Source organism: Giraffa tippelskirchi, chromosome 9 (assembly GCF_054371585.1).
Source record: "Giraffa tippelskirchi isolate mGirTip1 chromosome 9, T2T-mGirTip1v1.2.pri, whole genome shotgun sequence".
Classification (NCBI taxonomy): domain Eukaryota; kingdom Metazoa; phylum Chordata; class Mammalia; order Artiodactyla; family Giraffidae; genus Giraffa; species Giraffa tippelskirchi.
Genome location: NC_137283.1, coordinates 42,305,220 through 42,331,196, shown reverse-complemented (window position 1 = coordinate 42,331,196; position 25,977 = coordinate 42,305,220). Strand labels below are relative to the sequence as shown.

The 25,977-nt window shown below is 43.9% G+C and overlaps 2 protein-coding genes across 4 annotated transcripts in view; both read right to left on the bottom strand.

Annotated features, from left to right (window-relative positions):
* The window catches only part of ARHGEF3 (Rho guanine nucleotide exchange factor 3), a 331,638-nt gene extending 324,009 nt beyond the window's left edge, over positions 1-7,629 (bottom strand). The window contains exon 1 of the mRNA XM_081524828.1: positions 7,597-7,629. The gene's annotated coding sequence lies outside the window, so the exon portion shown is untranslated. The remainder of the gene's footprint in view (positions 1-7,596) is intronic.
* IL17RD (interleukin 17 receptor D) overlaps positions 1,727-25,977 on the bottom strand; it is a 65,841-nt gene continuing 41,590 nt past the window's right edge. For all 3 annotated transcript variants that reach the window (XM_081524816.1, XM_081524817.1, XM_081524815.1), the window contains 11 exons: positions 22,576-22,701; positions 18,364-18,482; positions 17,734-17,854; positions 15,728-15,772; positions 15,264-15,415; positions 14,141-14,206; positions 13,540-13,594; positions 12,922-13,032; positions 11,904-12,088; positions 8,519-9,458; positions 1,727-7,780 (listed from right to left, as the gene is read on the bottom strand). In XM_081524816.1, the coding sequence (XP_081380942.1) occupies positions 7,668-7,780; positions 8,519-9,458; positions 11,904-12,088; positions 12,922-13,032; positions 13,540-13,594; positions 14,141-14,206; positions 15,264-15,415; positions 15,728-15,772; positions 17,734-17,854; positions 18,364-18,482; positions 22,576-22,701 (2,033 nt within the window). In that variant the 3' untranslated portion in view covers positions 1,727-7,667. The remainder of the gene's footprint in view (positions 7,781-8,518; positions 9,459-11,903; positions 12,089-12,921; positions 13,033-13,539; positions 13,595-14,140; positions 14,207-15,263; positions 15,416-15,727; positions 15,773-17,733; positions 17,855-18,363; positions 18,483-22,575; positions 22,702-25,977) is intronic.

Genomic DNA, 25,977 nt, shown 5'->3' with positions numbered 1-25,977 from the left:
TCCCATCTTGCAGATGAAACAACTGAGGCTCAGAACAATTAGGGGGTTTGCCCATAGTCCCATACTGAGAATGAGGTGGAAGCAAGATGGCAGGGATCATGTATATCTTATTCATTACTGCATCTCTAATACATATTTTAGGCTCTCAAATAAATATTGTAAAAAGATTTTATTACCTATAAATGTGAAAGATGGTGTAAAAACCCTCTAGAAAGAGGCCAGGGAGCCAAGCCTAGTGATCTTGCATTATTTTCCCTTAATCTCAAAGACCCCATTTGAATTTTATCTCCTTGCAAAAGGCCTTCCTTACCTCTTGTTTCTGTCTGTCCTGCCCTTCATTCTATCTCCACTATTCTTGAACCACTTCTGATTTTGTCCCTCTCAACTGAGAAGACAGGGTAGGGGGTAGGGGTGGAAAACATCTTTATTGAGTCTTTTATTAAGGACTCACTATGCGCAAGATGTGCATGCATGCTCAGTCGTGTCTGATTCTTTGCGACCCCATGGACTGTAGCCTGCCAGGCTCCTCTGTTCATGGGATTCTCCAGGCAAGAATACTGCAGTGGGTTGCCACTTCCTCCTCCAGAGGATCTTCCCGACCCAGGTCGAACCTGTCTCCTGCATTGGCAGGTGGATTTTTTACCACTGTGCCACCAGGGACACCCATGCCCGAGACAGTGAAGGTATAATTTATGTCTCCTTCCTCATCCACCTGCTTATTGCCTGTAGCCTCTTATTCAACTAAACCTAAATTAAGTGTTTCCTAATTAAAGCCTGCAAGGGGAAGCTGATCTTTGCTACCTAAAGTTTGCATTTCTAAAACAAAGTAAAACCAGTGGTGAGGTCCCACAGATGTCGGCAACTGTATGAACCCAAAGCAGATGTGAAAATGGACTCTTGCTTTCTAATATCATGGTAAAAATTAGGGCTTCTCATGCTGTCCAAAGAGAATTTTCTCCCCACTAACAGGAAAGAGGTATTCACTTACTGCAGCATCCACCTAATGAGATCCTTCCAATGAAGTCCTTTTAGATCCATCTGCTTAACCTCTGAACCAGCTGTACTCTCAATATGTGGACTGAGGAGGGAACCAACTCGCTGTAACTTGCTACTCAAGGTTTTTTCTTCTTAGAAATTATGTTGAGAGACAGTACAGCCCATTGGTTAGGAGTGAGGATGAGTCAATCAGATGTACGAATCCCAATGTTGCTGACTTCCTGTTTGTGCTCTCAGCAAAGCTACCCCATTTCTGTGTGTCAGAATCTCAAAAATGAGACCCCAAAGTTGACATACACTAGGGATGTAACTCAGAGCACATGGCACACAGAAGACGAGACACCATCTGTCCGAAGAATGAACAGGCACCTTTTTCTTTCTGAATGACAGGAAATTTGTGGCTCCCAAATTTCAGCATCCATCAACTTCTTTCCCAATTTCTTCAAAGAAAGTCCATTGTTTTGAGAGTCAAATTTCTCCTTGAGGTAAGTGTCCCTGCCCCTGTTCCAGACACCGAGGAGACAAGCATCTGACCGACGGAGGATGGAGTCAACGATCAAGGGCAGCAGGTTCCTTTTCCTTCAAGTATAAGACAGACCAGCCACCCCGGCCTCCTCACCCTGGGTAATCTCTCTCCCTCTCAGAATGAGGGTCCACAGAAAATTGTGCTAGGAACCCCAGCTATTCAGGGAACAGAAAACACAACCTAGAATAATGAGCCACCACAATCTGAAAACAAAACATTTTATTTGATGCAGAGATTCTAGGGTACAAAAACAACATTTTGCAAATGTCACCTGTGGACTACTATTACCTATTTACAGAGTTATGTACAAATCAAATAAGACAATAACATCTTCAATGTAAAAATATAGCATACTGCTACAGTCTGCTGGTCAGTGCTCACTATTCCATCAAACCTCACGAAGGAGAAACTTAAAGATGAAACAAAGACAATGGCAATAACCACTGTTCCACAGGCTTTCCCCCCAGACACAGTAATAGGGAGCTTCTGCAGTGAAAAACAAAACAAACAGTGAAAACAAAAGTCATCTACTCTCTAAATGAATACATTTGGTTTTTACAAAAGCTTTTGCTCTCTCCAGACTCTCTACATCTTTTTCTTGAGACAGAAAATAACCACTTATTAAAAATAACATGCTTACACATTAGCGTCATCCAATGGTAATTATTTTTTGGCTAATGACTGGAGCAGCCAACTTTGTCTTTGTCACATACAAACAGAAGATAGCTTCTTTGAATCTTCTCCACTGAAATTTTCTTTGATAAAAACATCAGATACACAGTCATAATGGTTTGCTTTTGTCAGACATCTGCTTATACAAACCACAGTGCTTGGTCAACTTGGAGCCATGGCTCCAGCCCTTTAGAACATGGACATGTTCCTTGTGGAGTCTGTGGTCCTCACTGAATTTTGGAGAGGAGTCGAAGAGCAGGAGGGAAGGCAACTGCCTCACTCGACCTCTTAGCAAATTAGCCCTCAGCAACTGCTATCCTGTCTGTGGCTAGAGTCTGCACCATTTAATAATACTGTGAGTCATGAATTAAAGGTGACATATACAGATATATAAAAATAGAATCCAAAATTGGAAGGGAGGGGTGGTTGCCACTCAGAAAGTAAGAGCTGGTCTTGAAGGGTATCTTGAAGAAGCTTGGGAATGACATTAGATACATCAAGAATAAGCACCAAGTGTTTGAACACACGAGGGAAAAAAATAACAAACCCACATATGATAGAGGACTACTGCTGAGACAAAAAAAATCTAGTAAGCAACCTTCAAAATGAACACAGATGACATACGACTTTTAAAAAAGCGTCTTTATATTTCTAAATAGTAAAAGAAGCTGGGTACATAAGAATTTCTGTTAATCCCCATCCTGAGCTTGGCTTTCACAAGGCACCAATGTGAATAAGGCACCACATTCTATTTGGGCAACTAAACTGAGTGTGAAACTGAGAAACAGAAGGGCAGTGAAAATTATTAAGCCCCTGGAAAACAAGAGCTGTGAAGAATGAGTAGGGGTGGGATTACTTATCACTGGAATAAAAACACTAGAGGGATGACTTTACCGTGGTTTTCAAATACACGGAAGGTGACCAGCTGTTCTTTTTCCACTACATGCTGAACAAAAGAAGGCTGGTTTGAATTTCTATAAGGAAGATGTACAAAGAACTATCTGATCAGCAGGGTAGGTTACAGAAGCTCCTTCACTGAAAATCCAGAATCATATCCACAGCCAAATGTCTGAAATAATTCATGCACAACCCTTCCTGTTTGACACTAGAGGGGCACCTGCCAGATAATCCAAACTTTCTCTCGCCCCCAAAGCTCTGCAATTGGCATGAAAGCTATTGGCTTACAGTCTGATCTCCTTCTGTTTATTTTCACCCTGAACCTGGAAAGGAGGTGATATAGCAAGGATGACCCAACTCCATGAGCACTCCTGACTGGTATCCCCATATTCTGTCACACATCTCCAAAACAGATCAATTCACAGATTACTTAAAACCAAGACAGAGCAAATGCCTGGCTCTAGTGGATACTCAGGACTCCTTGCCCTACTCTCCACAATGTCTGCTTTCCTCATTAGGGCTTGGCCTAAGCTCAGCATTAAAAAAGTGATTTAATTCATCTAAAAAAGTGATTAAGCCAAGAGTTAAAACTATAAATAAGGTCCTTTAAGGTGTGGAATTTAAATAAAACTGTTTCAAGTGTCACGTTTTTTAAATGAGGAGAAATCTGATTTTGAAATTAACAACTGCCGTGCCTTTTTCTTAAGACATATGAAGTGTGAAGAAGCAATCAAAAGATTTCAAATATATTCACAATCATAGCAAATTTCTTTAGGGAAGCAATGGGTAAAAAAAAAAAAAAAAGCAATCTAACTTCTGGATGCATTTAGCAAGAGTATTTTCTTGTGGCACCAGACATCTGTAATTATCATGGATGCCTTTCTTTTCAAATCTTCTAAAGCAGATGTGGCAAACTGATAGCTAGCAGGCCAAATAAGGTCCACCCATGGGTTTCCCGAATTCAATTAAGAATTTTAGTGCCCATACTAAAGAAAAATAATCTGATTTTTTTCATGTAAAACTCCAGATTCTCAGTTTCTCTTGAAAAATGGACAATCAGGAAACACTACATGGTCACAACAGGCTGGAGTGGCTGCTCCCTGTAAGTGCAGCACAAGGGTGTCTGCTGGCCACAGTCTCCACCAGGCCCCACTGTCTCTCTGAGCCTGAGAAGGGTTTGTCATCACACCTTATTTATCACTACACTTGCTACAGGGGGGCCTCCTGAAGGAACAGCATCTGTTAAATAAGAACAGCACTCTTTCCCAACAATATCAACTAGAAAAGGCTCATAATCTTCTCATTGCCATTGTCCACCTCTCTCCAGTAAAGAGAGAGTAATTCCTCTCTCCTTAAGAGAGCCCAATTAGTGTTGAGGTGGTTGTGGACTGCAGGGTTTTCTCTCTTTAGGGAGGAAAGTGTGTCATTTCTTCACCAGAAATTTAAAAAAAAAAAAAAAAAAGCTTTTTCTTTCGTTTCTTTTAAAGGAAAAGACAACTCAACTCTGAACTTCTGATCTGGGACTGTCTTCAATTATTATTGTGTCAACCAAAAACTCTTTGTCTCATGACTTTTATGGCCTCTCTTGTGTTGGGCTCAAAATACTATTCCCTGGCTGGGTCACCCACTGAAGTCCTGGGACCTGGGCCTGGATGACTTCTAACTCTCTGGAGATCAGTGTGCCTCACAGGCCCAGGCCTCAGTTCTCCAAAAGACTCCTGCCCCTGTATGACTGGGCTGGGCCCATCCAGGCAGTCCCTACTGCTTGTAGCTCATCTCAGAGAAGAACACACCTTTGCCTGGGCCTTCACCCAGCTGGTCACGCTCTAAGAAAAGCCGACTGTGCCAGATGCTAATGTGTCATGTGTGTCAGACATGTAGGGCATCGGTGAGTCAAGATAAACAACTAGCTCCCTCATTTCAACTACCTGCCCTTCCCGGTTAGCTGAAGGAAACCTGGACCTACCTCTGGTCTCTTGTACGGAGGATACCACCTAACTGAGCTAGAGCCTTTTACTCTCGGGATGAAGGCCCTTCATTGAGTTCATTCCCATATCCGAATTCTTGATTCCCCAGCATCTGAAAGCCTGTGACTTTTGAACCTTTATCTGAATTCTGTCCTATCATTTCCACCATCCAGGACCATTCGTGAGTCAAAAGCACCTCTGCGTAAAACAAGATTTTGCATTAATCTATATGGCAACCATTCCCAATTCCAGCATGAGATGGGGAGGGTTTAAAAAAAAAAAAAGTGAAAGTAATAAGACAACATTAGGAAGTTGGACTTCTCAACTATTCAGAGCTGGGTATTCACACTGTCATTTTCATTACTTGGTACAAAAGTTTGATTTTGCTGAACATCACAATCTTTAGTATTTCAAAATAAGTACCTAAACCCTAAATCCAAACTAAAGCATCACTTGATTTTTGGCCAGGCACAATTTTCCTTTCCATTTTCACAGTGAGTTTATTTAGCAAGCTCTCTGCGTATGCTCACGGAGCTCAGCTGATGCTTCTTCTCCAGTCTTTCACTCTGTTTCTGGGGCCAGTTTCTCAGAGATGCCTCCTTTCACACGCAAAGCTGAACATCTATCCTAAGGCAGCTCCCAATGGCACCTCTGGGGCATGCACCATTTCTTGACTTCATTAAGAAATCACTCTGAAAATGTTCCAATGTGAATGTTCGTACATAAATAAGACTGACCAATCTCCTTCCCAGAATGGACGCCACCAATGGAATGGCAGGACACTCACAGGTGGGCAGGAACTCTGCGTTCATCTCGGATTCCACAGTGACCACATGGAACAACCCTCCTCCAGCAAGACGCTTGGTCTTATAGGGGAGACAGTTCTGCAGCCCACTTGTCTCTCCTTCAGAGCAGCTGCAGGAAACTCGATGCCAGAGAACAGACGAGCATGTTCTTCTCCCAAAAAGCTGCCAGCTGCCTTTACAGAGCAAGCAGTGTGGTATTTGCAACAAAGATACACACAAACCTCTTCTTTCCAGCCAAGGGTGCAAGCCTTCCCTTCCCCACCTGCTGGGCATGAGCCTCGAAGGAAAAGTCCTCCCCTCCCCACTCCCCCACACCCCACCTTAGGATGCTTCTTAGTGTCCCCCCCTCAATATTGGTCCTATTTTGTGAAGGAGTGAAAACCAGGTTCCCTGGTATTGGTGTCAAAATCCAACAGCATTTATGAAAAAGGTAGAAAAAGATATTCACTCCCCATTAAGGTCATGGAGAAGGAAAAGGAACAACTATTTTCCCTTTGGAAACAAAAATTCTGTACAGAAGCCACTCATAAAAACAGAACATATACTTCTCCCTTTTAAAGCAAATTCTTTCCTCTTAAGCTCTCAATACCTATTTTTGGTAGAGTGAAGTACAAGAGACAAATCTTTAGTTGGGTAAGTCAAACAAAAAGAAAGTGAAACCTTATTAACAGGCTGGGTTGTGAAGGAAGTACTTTAAGATTCAAGAATTAAATGATTTCAGGTCTCTGTCTTCTCTAGACAATACTTAAAGAGCACATTCATCTTTATAACAATCCCTTCCTTTTCACCTTCTTAAAAAGAGGTTTGTCATTAGGCAAAACAGGTTCAGCAGATTAACTGGCTACCACCTCCACATACTGCTGTTTTGTCACTGGATTCTCATCCCTAATTTTCTGTTCAGAGCTTTAGAGTAGAAGTCAACCAAAGCACAAATTACAACTTCGGTGAATACAGCCCAGTTAGGTATCAGTTTCTTAAAAATAAACGTTTAGGCACCAACATCTGAGATTCAACAAAGTAAGTATAAGCCAGGGAAACTCGGTGGGCAGACCTGGCCCCTGCGTAATGCCTATTCAGATCAAGATGTGGCCCCAGTGACCCTGCACATTGATCAACCCATCTCAGAAAGAATGGTCTAGGTGGTCATCAGCCTGGCCCTACAGCCCCCTCCTTGGCCAGACATGCCCCCCACTAACATATAAGACTCATTTTTATGAAAAATGACTGTATATTCAGTTAACTTCTTGACCTCTGACTCCAGAGCTTTTTTTTTTTAAACACCCACGGCATCATAAATGGCACTGTAAATTCCATACCAACAATGGAAAGAGGCATTATCTTTAACTACATGGATTCCAGAGAGACTGGCACTTGACTTCTGCGGCTGTAGTGGCATCAAAAGTGCTTTTTCCACAAAGCATTTCAAATCAAAGCAGCCAATAGCTAACTGGCAAAGTGTGCACAGATAAATTAAGTCTGAATGATCAGTGCGGGTATTTTCCTGTTTCTTCCCTACCTCCCAGAATTGGCTCTAGTCCAGAGTCTGACCTAACATGGCAAGCTGCTGTCAGACATTATGGACATGCCTTTCACAGCTCCACATGGTTTCAGAGAACTGGAGACTCTGCCAATATATTTGGTAGAGAATAGAGAGGCCAGGAGAGCAAGTACTGGCCAGGATTTCACTCTGAAAATCCTTGAAAGAGACCTCAGCTCCAAGTGGGCCACATACCCAGAGAGATGAGCTGGGGAACCAGAGAGAGGCGGCAGCTAAAGTGGCAATGCTTAGACTCTTCCATTCTGTTACAAAGGGGCGACCGTGTGGAGTTCACCAGTGTAGCTGCAGCAACCAGGTTCTGCTTTGCACGCCCCTGAGGCAAGGAGCTTGGAAGGAAGGGCAGGAGGGTCTTCCTCACCTAAGAAGAGAGGGCAGAATCACATGTTACTGCTGGGTGCTCAGGCCAGAATAAGCTGGGTGTGGGTTTGCACCATGCACTTTGCACAAGTGAGGCAGGCATCCCGACCAGCTCAAGGCTGGGCATTCTCATCCTGCCACCAGATTCCAGTTCCCTCAGCTGAGGGGCCACGTGTGCATGCATGCACTCCAAAGGGTTATAGGCACAGTAAGAGCAGCTTCAGACGGCATCCTGTGGGGGGCTCCCTGGGGAAGCAGGCCCTTCTACCAGAGCCTGTGTTGAGCTAGGATGGAGAGAATACTATGCCCCATGAACCCCTGGGTCAATACATGTGGCTTTAAAGATATTGGCAAGGTGGGGAGTGGTGAACCCTACAAATCTACAGGTCCACAGACACTCATCCAACACACTTGGGGCCCAATGTGTTTTAGTATCTACCCGTTTTCAGAGTTTAGAAAGGTGATCTAATGCACATGATGTATGTTACATAACATGGTACCAGGCAGATCACCGTAATTTCTTATCAGTATTTCGTAGCTCACACACCTGAACAGTCCCATTACCTGGGAGGCTATCAATGTAGTTTTGTTACTTCTCATAACATCCTACTGACAAATAAAATTGCAGCAAAATTAGCAAAAAGCTTCTCCTGGATTCTGGGATCCTAGAGCAAGGCTGTGGCCTGAATCTGGAACCCAACCCACCAAACCACCAGCTTCCGGGCTCCCCGCTCCTCACCCAGGCCTGAGGAGGACGACACGCTCTCCGTCAGCGAAGACGTCTCTGTCTGGTCCGCGGAGAGCCCTTCCATCAGGGGGAGGGACAGCTCGGACGAGGGCACGGACGAGTCGTAGATGCCCGAGTCCCGCGGCATGTCCGAGGGCCCAGCAGCTTTCCCCGCGCACGGCAGGGGCCGCAGGACGGCACCGGCACCCGCGACAACGGGTCCCGCCTCCACGTCTTCGTCAGGCCCGAACTGCGGGCCCTCAGGGTGCAGGTCGGCCGGTGTCCCAGGGCCCGCCGACTCGGCCTTGAGGCCAAATTCATTCTCGGGCCCTGGCTTGCAGAGGACTTCGTTTAAAACCAAGCCCGAGTCAAACTTCTCCAAGACCGGCTCCCGGTAGCGGAGAGGAGGCGGATGGAAGGGAGCGAACTGCTTCTCAAACCAGTCAGGCTCCTCATCGATAAACTGGTGCATGTTGCAAATGGCGACGTACAGGGAGCGGCCCGACTTGCTCCGGAAGTAGTTCCTTCGGCTAACCCGTCCCGGCTGCAGCCCCAGCTCTTGCGGACTGCGGTCCTGGGAGTGCAGGTGGGAGCAGAGCTGGGGAAGATGGTCCATGAGTTTGTACTTGGTGCTCAGGTCCAGGACGCCGGGAACGTCTCCTTCGCAGGAATAATCGAAGTAGACAGTGATGAACTTGCTGAGTGCCGCGGATGAGCTCTGCTTGGCCTGGCGGAGCTTCTCGGCAATGGCAGATACCGCCACCAGGAAGAGCTCCCCTTTCCCTGAGCCTCGGCCGCCTCCTTTGTGCTTGTAGTTCTTCTTGTCCACGAAGTATTTCATGCCTTTGGAACACACCACGATAATGAACTGGGACTCATGGATCTTCTGGATGACCCATTCTCTCTGCCCTTCCCTGCAGAGGCTGAAGTCTTCCCACAAGTCCAGAGCCACCTGGAAAGAGAACAGGTAACCTCTCTCACCTGTACAGCTTGGAGAGTCAAGTGACAAGATGGTCAATGTTACAAGAAGGGCTCATCATCTACCCCAAATCTCTGCTATGTGCAGGCTCCAGGCCGCCCAGCTTCAAGGAACAGCTAACATTCCATGGGTGACCGACCACCAAGCACCAGGCCCTCTGCATCATGTCCTCATTTTAGCATACTGTGGGATCATTACCACTCCTACCCTACAAGTGAAGATAGAGTACAGAGTATCTGACAACTTGCCTAAGTCACACATTGCATGTGAGGCCTTCAGTGAACTTAGAGTGTGATGGTGAGCATGGAAAACAGGAAATGAGGGAGCAGCTACTTGCTGAGTGAGGCCACCTGGATGGCGGCAGATCTTGAAGAGAGAACTGGAAGGTGGTAACAGAAGGGTGTGGGTGAGGGATCTCAATGTGGGCTGGGAAATGGAGTTCAGGTCTGGATGCCAGAGTCGCCCACTCATGCTGCCAGCTGACTCAACGACAGACAGTATGAGTGACAAAGAGGGCCTCCCTGGCCACTCTCACAGCCCTGAGGTCAGCCTGCTCTTTACCAGGTGATTGGTGCATGGAGAGAAGGGTGATGAGCCGCAGTAACACCGCCATTCTGGCTCACTCACTTGTAGAGACTGCCATGTCTCACCATGACTTCTAAGCAACCAACAGGACCACATCCCTACCAGGCCTTTAACCCAAGGGGAGGTCTGGGAGGGAGTTAGGAGTGGAGCACCGGAAAAGTAAGACCATAAGACATGTGTGGCCCCTCAGAGGGCTTCACTTTCTCAGACCATCTTCATCTGATTCTGCTGCAAAGTCTTTTGGCTTTTGTAGTTCAGAAATTAATTCCCAATGCCTATGCCCAAATGTGGCAGCCACAGTCTCCTATGGGGAAGAGGGTTCTGAAATGACTTTGACTTCCTTTTTTGCTCTAAGGTATTACCAAAGGGAGGAAAGCCCCCAACATCTACCTACTTGCTGAAAATAATCCCAAGTTGTCTTACACTTTCCTTAATTCTTGCTAACATTATACATTCTGAAAGCTAACTGACTAACCACTTAAAAAAATGTTCCTGCCTGACCTTGCAATTCCATTTCCAGGTATCTATCTTTGGGAAATCAATATAAATGAGGCACACTGGAACTAAAGATGTTTAACAATTTGGAAAAAACTCAATTATGGTGAATCGTTAATATGAACCAAGTGTCTACTTAAAACTTCAGTTTACATAGAACTACTAATAGTATAAAAGTCACTGAGTGAAGAGACAGAAAAAATAATTCCAATCCATCCAAAACGCAAATCTGTATGTATGAGTTCATCTATGCAGAAAAAGACTGGGAGGAAATACAGCAACTTTAACTATGATTCCTCTTCTCCAAGTTAAGATTACCATTCATTTTGAAATTTTTCTAGTTTCCAAATTTTCTATTACACCCATATTTCTGTTACACTAGCCCACTTCTCCCCAGGCTAGTCACTCACAAAGTATTTGAAGACTGTGTGCCACTTGCTGGTCTTTCAGGCTGATGAGCCCACCTCTGGAACCTTCATACATTAGGAAACCCTGTCAGCCTTGTAAATATGCTTTACTGACACTAGGGGGCAGCCTCACCACATGGAGAGAGTCTAAGAAACTCACTGAGCCCTCAATTTCAAAGCACAAGTAACTTCCAAGGGTGCCTCCACAGTAAAAGAATCTGCCTGCAATGGGAGAAACACAGATTCGCAGATTCAATCCCTAGGTCAGGAAGATCCCTTGGAGAAGGAAACGACAAAACATTCCGGTATTCTTGCCTGTGAAATCCCATGGAGAGAGGAGCCTGGCAGTCTATGGGGTCGCACAGTCAGACACAATTTAGCAACTAAACAACAACAATAAAATTATTGTACAGTTCTTGCATCTGTAAGAAACAGTGTGTTTTCCATGAGAACTTCAAACTTCACTCTAAAATGAACACTGACATTATATAAAAGCTACATGTTAATAGCTTAACTCAAAAGAATAGGCAAGAAACCAGAGTAGACCATTTGAGCACTTAACATGTTTTCCCTTATTAGCAAAGCTCCCCCAAAGAATTGTGTAAACCCACTTCTTTACTTACCATTTTCTCTTTGACCCTCCAATGCCATGATGACCTCCTCCCACCACCCTCACTGCACGCTGCCATCTCCACCATCCATACACCCAGCAAGTCTTTTTAAAGTTTAAAAAACTTCCTGCCAGGTGGATGCCACTCAAGGCTTTTGAGCAGGAGTGTGTCGGGGTTAGAACTAGGTGTCAGCAAACATTTAGTGCCAATGATGGCTATGACAGACTCAAAGAAGACATGGCTAACCCCTAGGTTGGAAGCTAAGAGTTTATTAGCACACATCCTGCCCAGGATAAAAGAAGAGACTTTAGATTTCTCACCTCACAGCCACAGAAGTCCTGAAGGAAGTAGGCAAAGCACTGGACAACGTTCATGTGATTCTGGCCATCTTTACTGGAATAGCAGAGGAAGACCTTGGGCCGCGGCCGGAGCCTCTCCCTGGGGAGCGCTGCGGTGTACGTGGAGGACTCCGAACTCTCTTCATCTAAGTGTGAATATATATTTTCTAAAGTGGACAAGAAGATAAGGTTGGTGCCCATGAGCAACGCTCTGACTTGTTCCCTATGATTCGAGACGTAATGCTGTCTTCAAGAAGTAACAGTCGCCATGTCACCTGGAGTATTCCCAGCTCCCTAACTCTACCAGCCCCTTGGGTCACTGCTGGGAATGGGACAGCTGATTTCTCCAGTGGAGCCAAAAATGGCCAAAATTTGTTCTTCACCAGAAACTGACCTTGGTTAAGCCAAAAACACTGCAGGGACCACCCACCCACCCTCACCCTCCGCTCTGGTCAGCAGTGTCTCGAACCAGCTTTTGCAACTGAGTGCAGCTACCTGACCAATGAAGCTTCAGCAGAGCTGACGTTCTTTAAAACTTTTATTGAGGTTTGGGGGAGTTTTTTTGTACAACTTACAAAGGTAAAGTACATAAATCTTAAGAGTACATCTCGGGAAATTTTTATCTAAGCATATACCTGTGTAACCACCGCTCAGACTAAGATACATTTCCAAGTTTCCCACAAGTTTCTCTCCTGGCATCAGACTTTTGTAAGTGATAAAGCCCTACCTCTTCCCTTACTCACCCCTTTGGACTTCCTATATGCTCTTGAATTTATCATCCTGAGTTTGAGAAGGGAAGTACACCTGTCCTTTTAGTGGCTCCTGAGGTTAAAAGTCAAGTATTTTAATTCTGGGAACTACAGCAGCCAGGGAACTGACTACAGGAGTTGTGTGGCTTCCCAGTCACCTGCCTGGAGGGACCAAGCGCTCCGGGTCTCCCTCTGTTGGCCCCAGTCCTGCCAACTCGGGTTGAGGGGGGGACGACACACCACACAAATACCTTGTTGCTTCTTGCGGCACATCACCGTGAAGAGAGTCGCAAATGCCGATATGACGACCAATGGCACCGTGATGGCCACGGCTCTGATGGGCCCAGCCCATGGGGAATGCACTGGGAAGTTTCAAAGGGAAGGCTTTCAGATGTCAGCGGTGGAACAGGTTCAAAGAGAAACATTTTTTTTTCTTTTTAAAAATAAGCTACATAACAGGTTCCAAGACTCCCTGACCACCTCTAGTAACTGAATCTCTAGTAATGATTTGGTGATTATAAAAGGATTCACTTTAAAAGGCTGTAGAATACAATTCAACAGCTAGAATCTGCGGAGACCACTGAATACCTCTGAGTGAGAATCTGCCTAAGGAAACCTCCCCTCCCACCACTTTGCTTCTGAAGACAATTAACTATTTATTTAGTCCCAGTGACACATGTAGCACACTGGCTTTGATCTTCCAGGCATCAACATTAGGGTGGAAGGAAAGTCAGATTTGATGGAACATCATAAGAGTGAGGAACTCAAGTGTTTTCTTTTCCTAAACCATGAAGTACAGAAAGTATCAAATACCTTGGTCCACTCTGTAGTCCAGAGGCAACATTTCAAACAAACACACAAAATCTCACCTGGTTTTAAGGCATAATGCATCACTTTTCTTGTCGTATTACTGTCATCGACCAGCTGCAAAGCAGAGGATGCTGTATTATTTTTTAAGTGATAGCATCTCAACAGATTGCATTCATTTTTCCATCTGTGGTCATTGGGGCAAGAGGAGGGCAGAGCTGCTGCTGTCGGTGACCATTTTCAAGCTGAGATTAGACAGTAACAGTCAGGTACATCTCTGCCTTTCCAAGCAAACGAGTATACAGAGGATAGGTGAATAGTAAGGCCCTATTGTATAGCACAGGGAACTATATCCAATATCCTGACAAATAATAATGGAAAAGAACATGAAATAGGAAAATATATATATATGTGCATGTATAACTGAATCACTTTTCTATAGAGCAGAAATTAATATAACATTGTAAATCAACTATACTTCAATAAAACTTTTTAAAAAAACAGGAATTCCCTGGTGGTCCAGTGATTAGGACTCGGTGCTTTAATTGACAAGGCTCTGGCTTCAGTCCCCGGTTGGGAACTAAGATCCTGCAAGCCACATGGTACACCAAAAAAAAAAATTTTTTTAATGAAAATAATAGGGCTTTCTTGAGTTGTGTGTACCTCAATTATGTAATCACCAGGAGACACATTTTGAAGAAGGCAGCTGGTTGTCTCTGTATTTAGCTCCTGCAAAGAAACAAGTAACACTCTAAAATTTTCTTCTTAGATAAAGGTCAGCAGGACCCCTCTTTTGTTTTGGAACTGAATGAAAGAGACTTCCCACCAGTTTCAATTATGTTTTCAGAAGATGACAATTAGAAAGCAACTGTGCTTATCTGCCAGGTTATCTGAACTTCACTCTGATAAAAGGCCCAGGAGAGCCTGCAACCCCTGTCACAGTCTATGCTCGGCTGGTAGTGCCTAGAGCAGCAGTTTTTTTATTTGAAGACAAAGAAGCTAGTTAGAATACCTTTTACTTAATACAGAATGGGGAAAAAAATTACCCTCCCCTGTTTGTGCATATTTTATTTGCCATAATTTTGACTTGAGTCAATGACAAGAGGTGAGAGCGAGCAGGAAAACCAAACTCGGCACACACATCTAGGAGGGCGCTGGTTTCTGCCACCAGGACCAAAAACCTCTCTTGGTGTTCTTGTGGGGTCATTGAGCAGTCTCGTGAACTTCCATGAAATACCACCCACTCCCTCTGCCTATCTCAAGTTTAAGAACTTGGTTACTGAATTTCAAGTTAACCTTGGCCTCTGTATAAATTACGAGCCACTGACATGCTAGTGACTTGGCTCCCAGATTAGCTGTGAGGCCTTAAGCAGCAGGCCAGGTGACCTTCGTGGGCCTCAGGTTCCACATCTCTAAAGGGAGGATAACAGCAGCCTCGGTTTCATTGAGCTGTAAACACTCAATGACCACAGAGCTTGCTGACCGGCACACAGTGGCACCTGATTCAGGTTTGAAATACAAAAGAACTGACAACTACGTCATTGTTTCTGTTCCTTTGGTAAAACTTCACTGGCTACATCAGCACTGGGCCAGCTAGGGTAGAGATAATTAGATAATTAGGGAGTGAGGGGTGACTCAGGATGATCCTGAGATGAACTCAGTGATAACATTCTGGAATAGCAGAGTCCACAGAGGCTAATGTTGACACTGAACCATCCAAATTCCAGAGGCTCTGGGGTCACTTTAAAACATGCAGTGGTTTCTTTACGCATACCCAGCGGCTTACCTGTTTACAGGTTTTTCGCTTGAAGGGTCCTTCATGCTTGAGCTTGTAATGAAGATAGAAGAAACGGAAGCCAAAGGTGTGGGGCGCGTGGTCGAAAGACACCTGCATGTCTGAACCGTGCTGAGTGATGTTGAGGTTCCGAGGCTTCCAGACTAGGGGGAGGAAGGACCAGAGTGAGCACCCTGCAGGCACCCTGACACCACTTGGGACTGGACAAGGACAGCTACACGCATGCTCAGTCACTCTGTCATGCCCAACTCTTTGCAACCAAAGGGCCTGTAGTCCGCTAGCCTCCTCTGTCCATGGGATTATCCCAGCAAGAATACTGGAGTGAGTTGCCATTTCCTCCTCGAGGGGATCTTCCCAACCCAGGGATCGAACCCACTTCTGTTACATTTCCTGCACTGGCAGGCAGATTCTTTACCACTGTGCCACCTGGGAATTCCAAGGACAGCTATACTTACAGGGTTTACAAGCCAGGTTGTCCGGCTGCAATAGCAGGTCACACGCTATTAAGAAAGATACATGTTTTTAGTTTTAGGACAGTCTGACATCTTCTTCTTCTAACAATTCAATACAATACAAATATTCGGCACTGAACGTTGCTGAAGAACGTAAAACACAGCAACTGCATCGATTGAACAATGCTTTTCAGTACAGCCCAGTTGTATCTTGTGAAAATTTGAATTGTACCATATAAAGACATTAATGCAGTTCATTTTATGCCACATAATTGGAAACAACATGAAGTCACCTACATTTTAAAAGCTTGTCAGGTATTACATAGTTTCAAGGCCATGGCCAAGGGCAGTGAGACTGTGTTCATGCTTCTGTCCTATGGGGGGGGCTCTGTTTTAGCTGTAGACAGAAATAATGCCAGCCCCTACCTAACTGCGGAGTGTTTAGGCACAAGTGAACATCGGAGTGATCCTGGTAACTTGTCTTGAGGTTACTTTAACTTTTGCTGGCTCTCCAACTTAAAATCCTTTTGATGGAGTCTAAAAATGACATCTGGGCATCTACTAAGTAGTAGCACCAGTGCTTGAAAACAAGGAGCTTTGAAACAGGATTTAAATGTGATTAAAAAAAAAAAAAAACCACCATGAGAGAGGCCCTATATGCCATGCTGCTATCCCAGGAGGACCCTCTGGAAAATGTGCTTATGATGCCAAGAAAATCAAAGGCTGCACTGAGGTCACGGTGCCCTGAAATGGTGATAAATGCACCTCCTGCCCCACCTCACCCCCAGAGAGACTCTGATTCTGAAGAAGAAAATTAAAGTAGGCTAGTTTTGATTTAGGCAAGCTTTCCATAAACACATTCTTTGAATCCTCTATCTGGTTGTTACATGTAAGGCATTGAGAGATACTGTAAAATGCACATGGTCTCTGCCCTATGGAATCCTGTTTTTATTAAGAAAACGAACGTCTCTGCATAGAAAACCACTACAGTGTTAAAAGAAGAAAACAGAGTAAGAACTCTGCAGAGCAGAGTAAGAACTCTAAAGCAGCAATTTGGACGGATGAAAGACACACCACACTGTGTGCAGAACAGGTGGAAAAGGAGAGGCAGACAGAGAGGGGAACCCAGCACAGCCAGTGGTTGGTTGCAGGGTGAGGACTCCAGAGTCAGGCTCTGTGGCATTCAAATCCCAGCCCCGCCAGCAGCCCCTTTAACCTCTCTCTGTGTGGCTCCACCTCTGCTAAGTGGGGATGGTAAGATTAAATCCTTTGTAGGGCTGTTATGGAGGTCAACTGCATTACTATTTGGAAAGTATTTAGAATGGAGTCTGGCACAGAGATGTTAAATAAATAAACTTCCTAGAATGAGGTGACCTCAGGGACACTACTTGACCTAATCTTGAAAAAAATGACAGGCAGCCACCCACAGAGGCCACCCTCCTGAGGACAGGTACAGAATGGAATCATTTCATGCTTACCCTTCACCTTAAACTTATACTCTCTTTTCCTCTTCCTAAGTTAAACAATTTTACTACATGGCTGTACTGTATCGCAGCACCTTCAAAAAAGGTCAATTGTCATGTCCACTCTATAACAAGCCAGGAATGGGTGTTTCTGGTTAGATGAACAGTTGTTGTTGTTTAGTTGCTTAATTGTATCTGATGCTTTTGTGACCCCATGGACTGAAGCCTGCCAGGTTCCTCTGTCTGTGGGATTTCTCAGGCAAGAATACTAGTGTGCATTGTCATTTCCTTCTCCAGAGGAGCTTCCTGGCCCAGGGATCAAACGCATGTCTCCTGCATTGGCAGGCGGATTCTTGACCACTGATTCGCCAGGGAAGCTTGGGTCAAATCTTAATTTTAAAAATTGCTTTTCTAGATGCTTTTCTCTTCTCCATGCTAGTTTCATACTAGTATTTCATGTACTCTTGAACATATCTCTGTCAAAATGTCTTTAAAAGCAGGAGAAATGTCTCCCCGTGGAAAGTAGGCAGAAAAGACCATACTCACTGCGGGTTCTGAAGAAGAAAGGGTGATAATTGCTTTCGTTTTTAATGGAAGGAAAAGGGACGATCTTTACAAAGTAATCCGTTTCAAATTTCATATTCAGGAAAGGTTGAGATTCTATCCCCTAAAAGGGATCAAAAAACAAGTGTGATGTCACGGAGAAATCATCCACCCCTCTACCTACGTGCAAGAGTTCCCGTCCATCCTGATGGTACCCCAGACACAGTTCTAGGGTTGGGGGGATGTCGCAGGGCAGGAAGAACTAAGGTTTCTTTTCCAGACCAAGTTTAGGTTTGGACCCCTAAATGAAAAGGAATATAAGGCAACACTGTCTGTTTTTCCGACAGTGAAGCTGAGGCTCCAAGCTCGTGGGGAAGAGCCCACATCCTCTCTTGAGGGCACAAAGCCACCTTCCAGGATGGCTGCTCCACTCCAGCTTGTAACCTGAGAAGTGGGTCTACCACTGAGAGGTACTGGAGGCTCTCTGGGAGTGTGGAGCAGGCTCGCCCACCTGGGCAGGCGGGTTGGACTCCGCAGCCCCTCCTGCTGCAGTTTCACAGGCTCTCAATAGACCATTCAGTTCCCAGAACAATGGCACGTCTTCAGGAGTGCATTCTTCTGCATGCGACTTACAGCTCTTTTGAAGCTACTGTTGAGCTGCTTCGGGTCCTTTAGAATCAGTTGTTGGCACTGTCGTCCCTCTGACTTCAGCTCCTCCAGTATTACCCGAAATCCTTTTAGGAATTCGATGCCTGAGCAAAGCAGAATGCTTTTATTAATATGAAAAGAGGACCTTATTACTTTTGAACACACTTTCCTTCCTCTAAGATCACCATCCTCTCCCCCTACACAACAGAGTAAACGGCATTCTAAGTCAGGCAGGAATATCTGGGTTGACAGAAAGGAAAAAGGCATACCCTGCATTCCTCTCATACAGGCCAGGTGACTTTCTGTGCTACAATTACTAATGAATACATCTCTAATCCTGCCAGCCATTTCACGAACGTCCGTTTGCTCTATGACATTAGGGTTCAAATATTTAGACCCAAGTCACAATTGATCATAAACATCTGCAGTGGAATATATAATTTCTATGTCATTAAACAAGGTATATTCAGCTGACGATCATTTCCAGTGCTGACTAGCATGGTTCGGTTGCCCCGAACCATGTTTCAAATACTTTCCGTTTTAGTCCTATATTTGCTGGTGTGTTTCACTGAGTAACGTAGAAAATTCCCAGCAAAGTGTGTGTCTGCACCCAAGGGGGTCCTAGGCTGGAGATTAAATAGCTTAGGAGAATGCCTATGTGATTTACAAAGCCATTCTTGCTCTAATCATGCCTGAAAGGCAGACACCCAAGAGCTGCCCAGTGTGTACTCTTGATGCTGCCCTCAGAGGCCCCCGGGACGCCCACAGCGCCACTGAAAGGGACTGGCCCAGCCTCCCGCCACCTGAGCTTCCCCTGCTGCACTTCCAACTAGTTGCTTTCAAAAGGATTAAGCTCTGATGGCCACAAGAGCCGATGCTGGGGCTTCGTATCCCATGGAGACTGGAGAGGTCCAACTGCAGCTGGAGTTCCCCGAAGCAGGCCTCAATTGGCAAGATATCGATTTCGCATTCTTTCGGAACACCAGACAAGGAGACATTTTCAACCCTTCTCCTTTCCAGGGCAAGAGTAATTACACAGGATGCAATTAAGCAGGTGGGAAAATTATCGATGGCAAAGGCCAAGGAAATCTTTTTCTCTTTCGAATAGGTTCTTCAATCCTGTAATTATTTGATGAAGAGCACATATTTTATGGTGGGAAGGGCAAAGGAGTTACAATTAGAGCTTCACGACTTAAGAGGTCGGAGCACAGAGGGCACAAGTCCGGATCCTGCCATGTTGTAGTATTTCAAGTACAAAGCTTCCTGCGGGAGTGAGGGCTGGCGGATCCACAGCCAGAGATCCACACATGACCAGATCCAAGGTTTCCAACCAGCAACTATTCAGTAGATCTCACAGGAACTTATCTTTTGAAATCCTCCCATTCCTCCCCTCCAAATATTTTTGAACAAATCCTTATTATTTATACTAAGATTTAATTCCTGCGGTGTTACCAGAACTGTTTAAACAAAAGCCAGGTAACTGATATGATTGTAAGACTGTACATCTCACAATTACAGACAAATTCATCAGTTGGAGGTGGGAGTGGGTGATTCCAGTTCTTATGTTTAAAAAGACTTGTCTGGAAAACCACTATTCCAAGTCTGGGAGTAAATGTAAATCTTATAGTAACAGGTTTATCAAAATATTATAACATCTCATAGTTAGATCATGTTTACAATTTTATAGGGCAGTAAAATAAAGGGACTTATTTACCCCTCGTCATTTAACTGATTGAATCCTTCTCACAACCACAAGAGGAAGGTATTGTCCCCGTTTTATAGATGAGGAAACAGAGGTGTACAGACACCAGATGACTTGCCCAGGGTCACACAGGGATGAAATGGCCCAGGTGGGATCAAACCCAGAGTGCTCTTAACACATGTGTTTTTCTATCTCCCAAGGAGTCTCCTTAATAGAACCTCATAGAAATTGCTAGAATCTATCCAGCCATCCCCACCCACACATTGTCATGCAGAAAAAGCTCATCTTTCTGCCCTCACTGTTTCACATGTCAGTTCTCCTCACATCTCTTACTTTCATTCTAAAGAGGGAGCCTATAATGTGTCAGGCCAACCCTTTAACCATTTTTACATTTTTAGCCTTATGTTGGAATGACCACTTCTCTTTTATCCACAGAGGATGTTTTTCCTTTTAAATGTTAAGATAATGTTATTTTTGGAAAACCTGCTGCATTCAGACCCAGTGGTATTTACATGGAGAAGTGAGTCAGGCCCACACGTCTGATCCATTCTCCCTGTCTCTGTACTCACCTTTTCTGAATCTGGTTCCTTTGAGATTTACCCCATTTAGATTAAGAAATTCAGACTTTATCTTACTTTTCCCTCGGTCAGACTTTTTTAAAAATTCTAAGATTAAGTGGCAATGTTCTAGGAAACCTGAGGACCGGGATCTGATGATGGTAACAACAGACACTATTACTGTTTTTTAAGAGCTCTCTTTAGAAATGTAGTGTGTGTGTGTGTGTGTGTGTTGTCCTTAATTCTTTTTCTACTTTTAACAGGTTTATTGAGGCATAATTGGCATGCAATTAGTTTCATTTTACAGAGAACATTTTCATATACTTTGACTTATGTGTATACCCATGAAACTGTCATTAAAACCAAGAACTTACCTATCACCTCCCAATTCTTTCTCATGTCTCTTTATACTCCCTCTCACTTCTGTTCCCAGGCAGTTAGGAACCTGCTTTTTGCCACGAAAGCTTTGTTTGTATTTTATTGAATGTGTCAATGCTCAACACCTTTTTTTTTGTCTTGCTGATTTCACTCAGAAAAACTATTTTGAAATTCATCCACATTGTTAAGTATATCACTATTTCATTACTTCATTGCTGGGTGGCATTCCATTGTGTGAATGCACCACAGCTGGTTTATCAGTTTATGCACTGGATATTCAGGATGTTTCTAGTTTTGGACAACTAAAAATAAAGTTGCTATGAATGTTTGTGTGGATATATGCTTTCCTTTCTCTTGGGTAAATAGTAGCCAAATGGCTGGATCATGTGGTAATGCATATTTAACTGTTTAGGAGAATACAAAAGGTTTTCCAAAGTAGTTATACCATTGTACATTTCCACTCAATTTTTTGTTTTTGCAGTTTTTTTGGAGTATAGTTGATTTATAATGTTTCATTAGCTTCTGCTGAATAGCAAAGTGAATCAGTTATACATACACATGAATCCACTCTGTTTCTAACTCTTAAATGAGGAGAAAGTCATATGCTTCAGATGGGGAAGCTGAGGCTCAGACAGGTTTAAATGCTTCTTTTGAAAGGTTTTGTGTGTGTGTGTGCATGTATGTGAGTGCACACTCAGTCATGTCTGACTCTTGGCAACCCCATGGACTGTAGACTGCCAGGCTCTTCTTCACATGGGATTTTTCCAGGCAAGAATATTGGAGTGAGTTGCCATTTCCTTATCCAGGGGAATCTTCCTGACCCAGGGACTGAACCTGTGTCTCTTGCATCTCCCGCAGTAGCAGGTGGATTCTTTACTACAAGCGCCACCTGGGTAGCTCATCTTGGGTTCAAACCCAAGCCCATCTGAACAAATGAGCCCTCTCCATGTCCCACACTCAACTACCCCATCCTATCCTGGGCATCATCAATTAACTAAAGAGGACAAGTAGATTCAGCCCTAACCTGAACCTGGCCAGATAATGTAGGTTTATTGTTTTTTTTCTGTTTAGTTTGTTTGGGTTTTTTTCAGTCCATACAATTTAAATATAAATTCAGTTCGTTTCCAACATTTAAAAATTGTCGATTCCATGATTTCTCCTGAAAACTGGGGTTGTCCTGACAACTCACAAAATGTGCCAAGGCTAGGCCGGTACATCTCCATGTGGCCACAGAAGTGCTGGATCCTGAATCCATTACATTCTTGGATAGGCCACTCATCCCCCCACTCCTGCTGAGACACACAAGCAAAGACCTCAGTGACATTTATCATTCACACCCTATTATTTTACAAACCTACATCTCTCTCAATAACAGCCAAGGGAACAAAAGCTGAGCCATGAAGCACAGCATGAAGGTGTGTGCACGCACAGTAGCATCTGTGCAGAGGCACACCTAAGGTACACTCGTGTCAAGACCTGCCTGACCCCAGGAGGCCACTGCACTTAGGACCTCTGTACTGGGTACCACCTACCATAGCAGACTCCGCTTGGACCACTTACCGAGGGCCCCGGGGGACCAAAGAATGGTGACAGCCACTTGGTCGTGGCAGGCGTACTGACTGATGGTGATGTTCTGGGCGTCGGCGATCACATGCTTCCCCACCGGATTCAAGTAAGTGGTGCAGTCTGGAGGGTTGGGAGAATGAGGACAGTTAGATTTAAACATTTGTTTCTTTCTTTTTCCAAGTTCATCTTCTCAAATTACACAGAGCATGCTCGGAGTTAGCCAAATCTACTCTGTTTAAAGATGTGTGCCTCAAAGCCCACAGATGACATCAAAGGTTAGCTGTTTGGAAAACTGTAAGATGCTGCGATGGGGTTTATATATAACACCATCACCCCCTCACTTTTGAGTTAAAGTGGTTGGAGGATTATGTAAGCTCTGGAGTTTGCTGTATTGGGCATTCACTTTTTTACTACTCTGACAGTTTACCTAAATCAGTAATAACTTAGGTTAGTTCAAAAATTTTCCAATGTTGCAGAGTTATCTGAAACCAAACAATGACTAAGTAATCTGGGGTTTGTTCTTTTTCAGAAAAAGCCTAGAGGGCAAGGTGACTGGGAAAGAGGAACTCTTAGGAGGATGTGAACTTGTGGGGGCGTCATTCACAGCCAGGCTGTTAAAGAATCCGATTAGGACCTGCCAAAGGGACTAAGTGATTTAGTGATAAGCAGAGCACCTTGGATGTTACGAGCATGACAAAGGTAAAACTTTTGTTCCCAACACTACCTCATCAAAGACACCCACAACACCCACTGAATCCAAACATTCCCATGGTGCTTGAAAAAACGAAAACCACTGATTCTTTGATTTTGTCTGAGGATGTGACTCATTGCCACCTGCCAGTGCAGCAGCTGTGCCACCTGGTATTGCTAAGTACACTTTCAAAGTCTGCACCATCCTAAAGAAGCTGCCAGAAGCATCCAGCCAGACCCAGGCAGGGACCTCAGAGGATGGCTGCAGGCTGTTTCAGCCACGCATGCAGGGAGAGCCACCAGCCTTCACTACAGACATCAGAATTATGCTGTTTTATTGCTATTTCTTTTCAGTGATTAAGCTTGAAGAGTTTCTTTAGTATCTGATGCAAAAGGTCTTCCATCAGATTTCAAACCTACTCATTACCCTCTTGAAAGTCAGGGGTTTGGGGGGTGAAGTATTCAGAGGTATTTTCTAAGAAGCTTGGTGAGTTTGTGGCATTCCCACCACCCCCCCATAAACTATACCACACATTTCCCATTTTTTATGATGAAAAACATTCACGAGATATTTGAAAGTCACAAAAGAACATGAGAAAAACATAAAAGTCATCCATAACCTCCCACCACACAGAAGTAACTGCTAACATCTAATGGATACTTTTGCAAGCCTTTTAACATGCACATGATATTCTTTTAAAACTTCTTATAACACACATGCACTGAAAGCACCCCCTCCTCTCTGAAACTCCACCTTCCACTCTGCTGTGTTCCGCTTTTTGCCTGACTCCGACAGAAGGCACACTCCCTTCTGCAAACTCCATCTGCTTCAAAAACAATCACTTCTACATTTCAGTACTACTTTTGAAAAGATGTTAATGATTAATAAAACCAAATTCTACTTCTGATGAAAATTCACTCTCAAAGTGTTCTACATGTGTTCTCTAGATAGAGGAGAACTTTAGAGTAGGGAAAAAATATGTTGAAACATCTGGTTTAACACACACACTGACAAACAAGGAAACTGTAGCTACAGTGATCGACTGGGTGGCTTGCAATGTTGCCAGTGACCAGCCCAGGACCAGGACACAACACCATCTCTGAGGGCTCACACAAAAGGCTCTGGCTGTTCTCTCTCCAGCACAAAGCTCGACTGAAAAATAAGGTCTGAGTCAGAGGTATTAACCTGCAGAAATCCTGGCTGGGACCGGCTTCCCAATAAAAAAAAAAGAAGAAGGCAAAATCCCATCATATGTATAAAGTTCAGATATTTTCATTTATTGAGATCTATAATGAAAGAAGGGGCTTTCCAAGTGGCACTTGTGGTAAAGAACTCGCCTGCCAATGCAGGAGACATGAGAGACACAAGTTTGATCCCTGGGTCAGGAAGATCTCCTGGAGAAAGGCACAGCAGCCCACTCCAGTATTCTTTCCTGGAGAATCCCATGGACAAGAAGTCTGCCGGGCTACAGTCCATACGGTCCCAAAGAGTCGGACACAGCTGAAGCAACTTAGCACAGCACAGCACATAATGAAAGAAACTTTTGACTTTAAACAGCTTTAGGAAAAGATCCATGGACAAAAGTAAGTCATGTTTTTTTCTTTCCTCTTTTTTCATTTCTAATGTCAAAATCGGCATTCTCTGGGTTTCTGCAAATACAATTATGCAAATATAAAGTCTATGAATTAAAAAAAATGTATTATAACCTATTCAGGCATTACCCACTCAGAGGCTGAAGAACAAACAAGAAATCCAATGTGAAAGGAGGCAAGATCTGAGAGCTGGTTCTGACTTAAAGGCAAGACATTTTCTTTCTTTGTAACATTGAATGGCAAAGGAATAGAAAAGTAAGATTTCTGTAGTTTAATACTTTTGGTGAAAACTTGGTAATTGGTTCTTAGCTATTTCAATCAGAACTAGTAACCAGTCAACAGAGCGGTAACAGGAACTTCCTTGTGGGAGAAATAAACTATCTTTTTCAATGGAAAACAATAACTAAGTTTTTTTGCACAGCCTGGATCCAATTATTAGCAACTCTAACATTTTGGATTCTGGTTACAAAATAATTATGCCCAAATGACATTTGGCCAAAATGCAACCTACCTTCAGATGTCTCAGGAGTTGAGTTGTGAATTAAATTGTAATTAAATGCCAAAGAATCAGAAAGAAAATAATGACCAAGAGACAGATATTGGCATGAGCGCCACGTATCTAGTCCCATGAAGGAACACTAAGGCACTTTTAAGTTTTATAGGTATGGCTCCTCTTTCACAAAACCCCATATTAAATTAGAGATGCAAATAGTTGTTTGCAGCTGACCAGAAAGTTTTGAACTTTGAATGTAATACAAGATCTACCCGGACCAAGAACATATATTAGAAATTAACTTTCTAATCTAAAGAAAGATCCCTTACACGTGTCTTTACTTAGCTGAATCAAGTCTCATGGACTTGCAAATCTTTCCTTAGCATCATAGCACTTACCCAGAACATGCACACATCACGGACACGAAGTATCTGAGTTTCCCATGTTAAGTCCTCATCAGTCAAAGTACCCACGTCAGCGACTGTGGGCATGAACTTGACATCCATACTTGTATTTATAATTGTTAGGCTGCACACATGACCTCAAAAACCCTGCTTTAGCAGTGTTGATTCCAAAGGCCTCAGTGTGACCTATAGCCCTTACTCATAATTCTCTCCAAG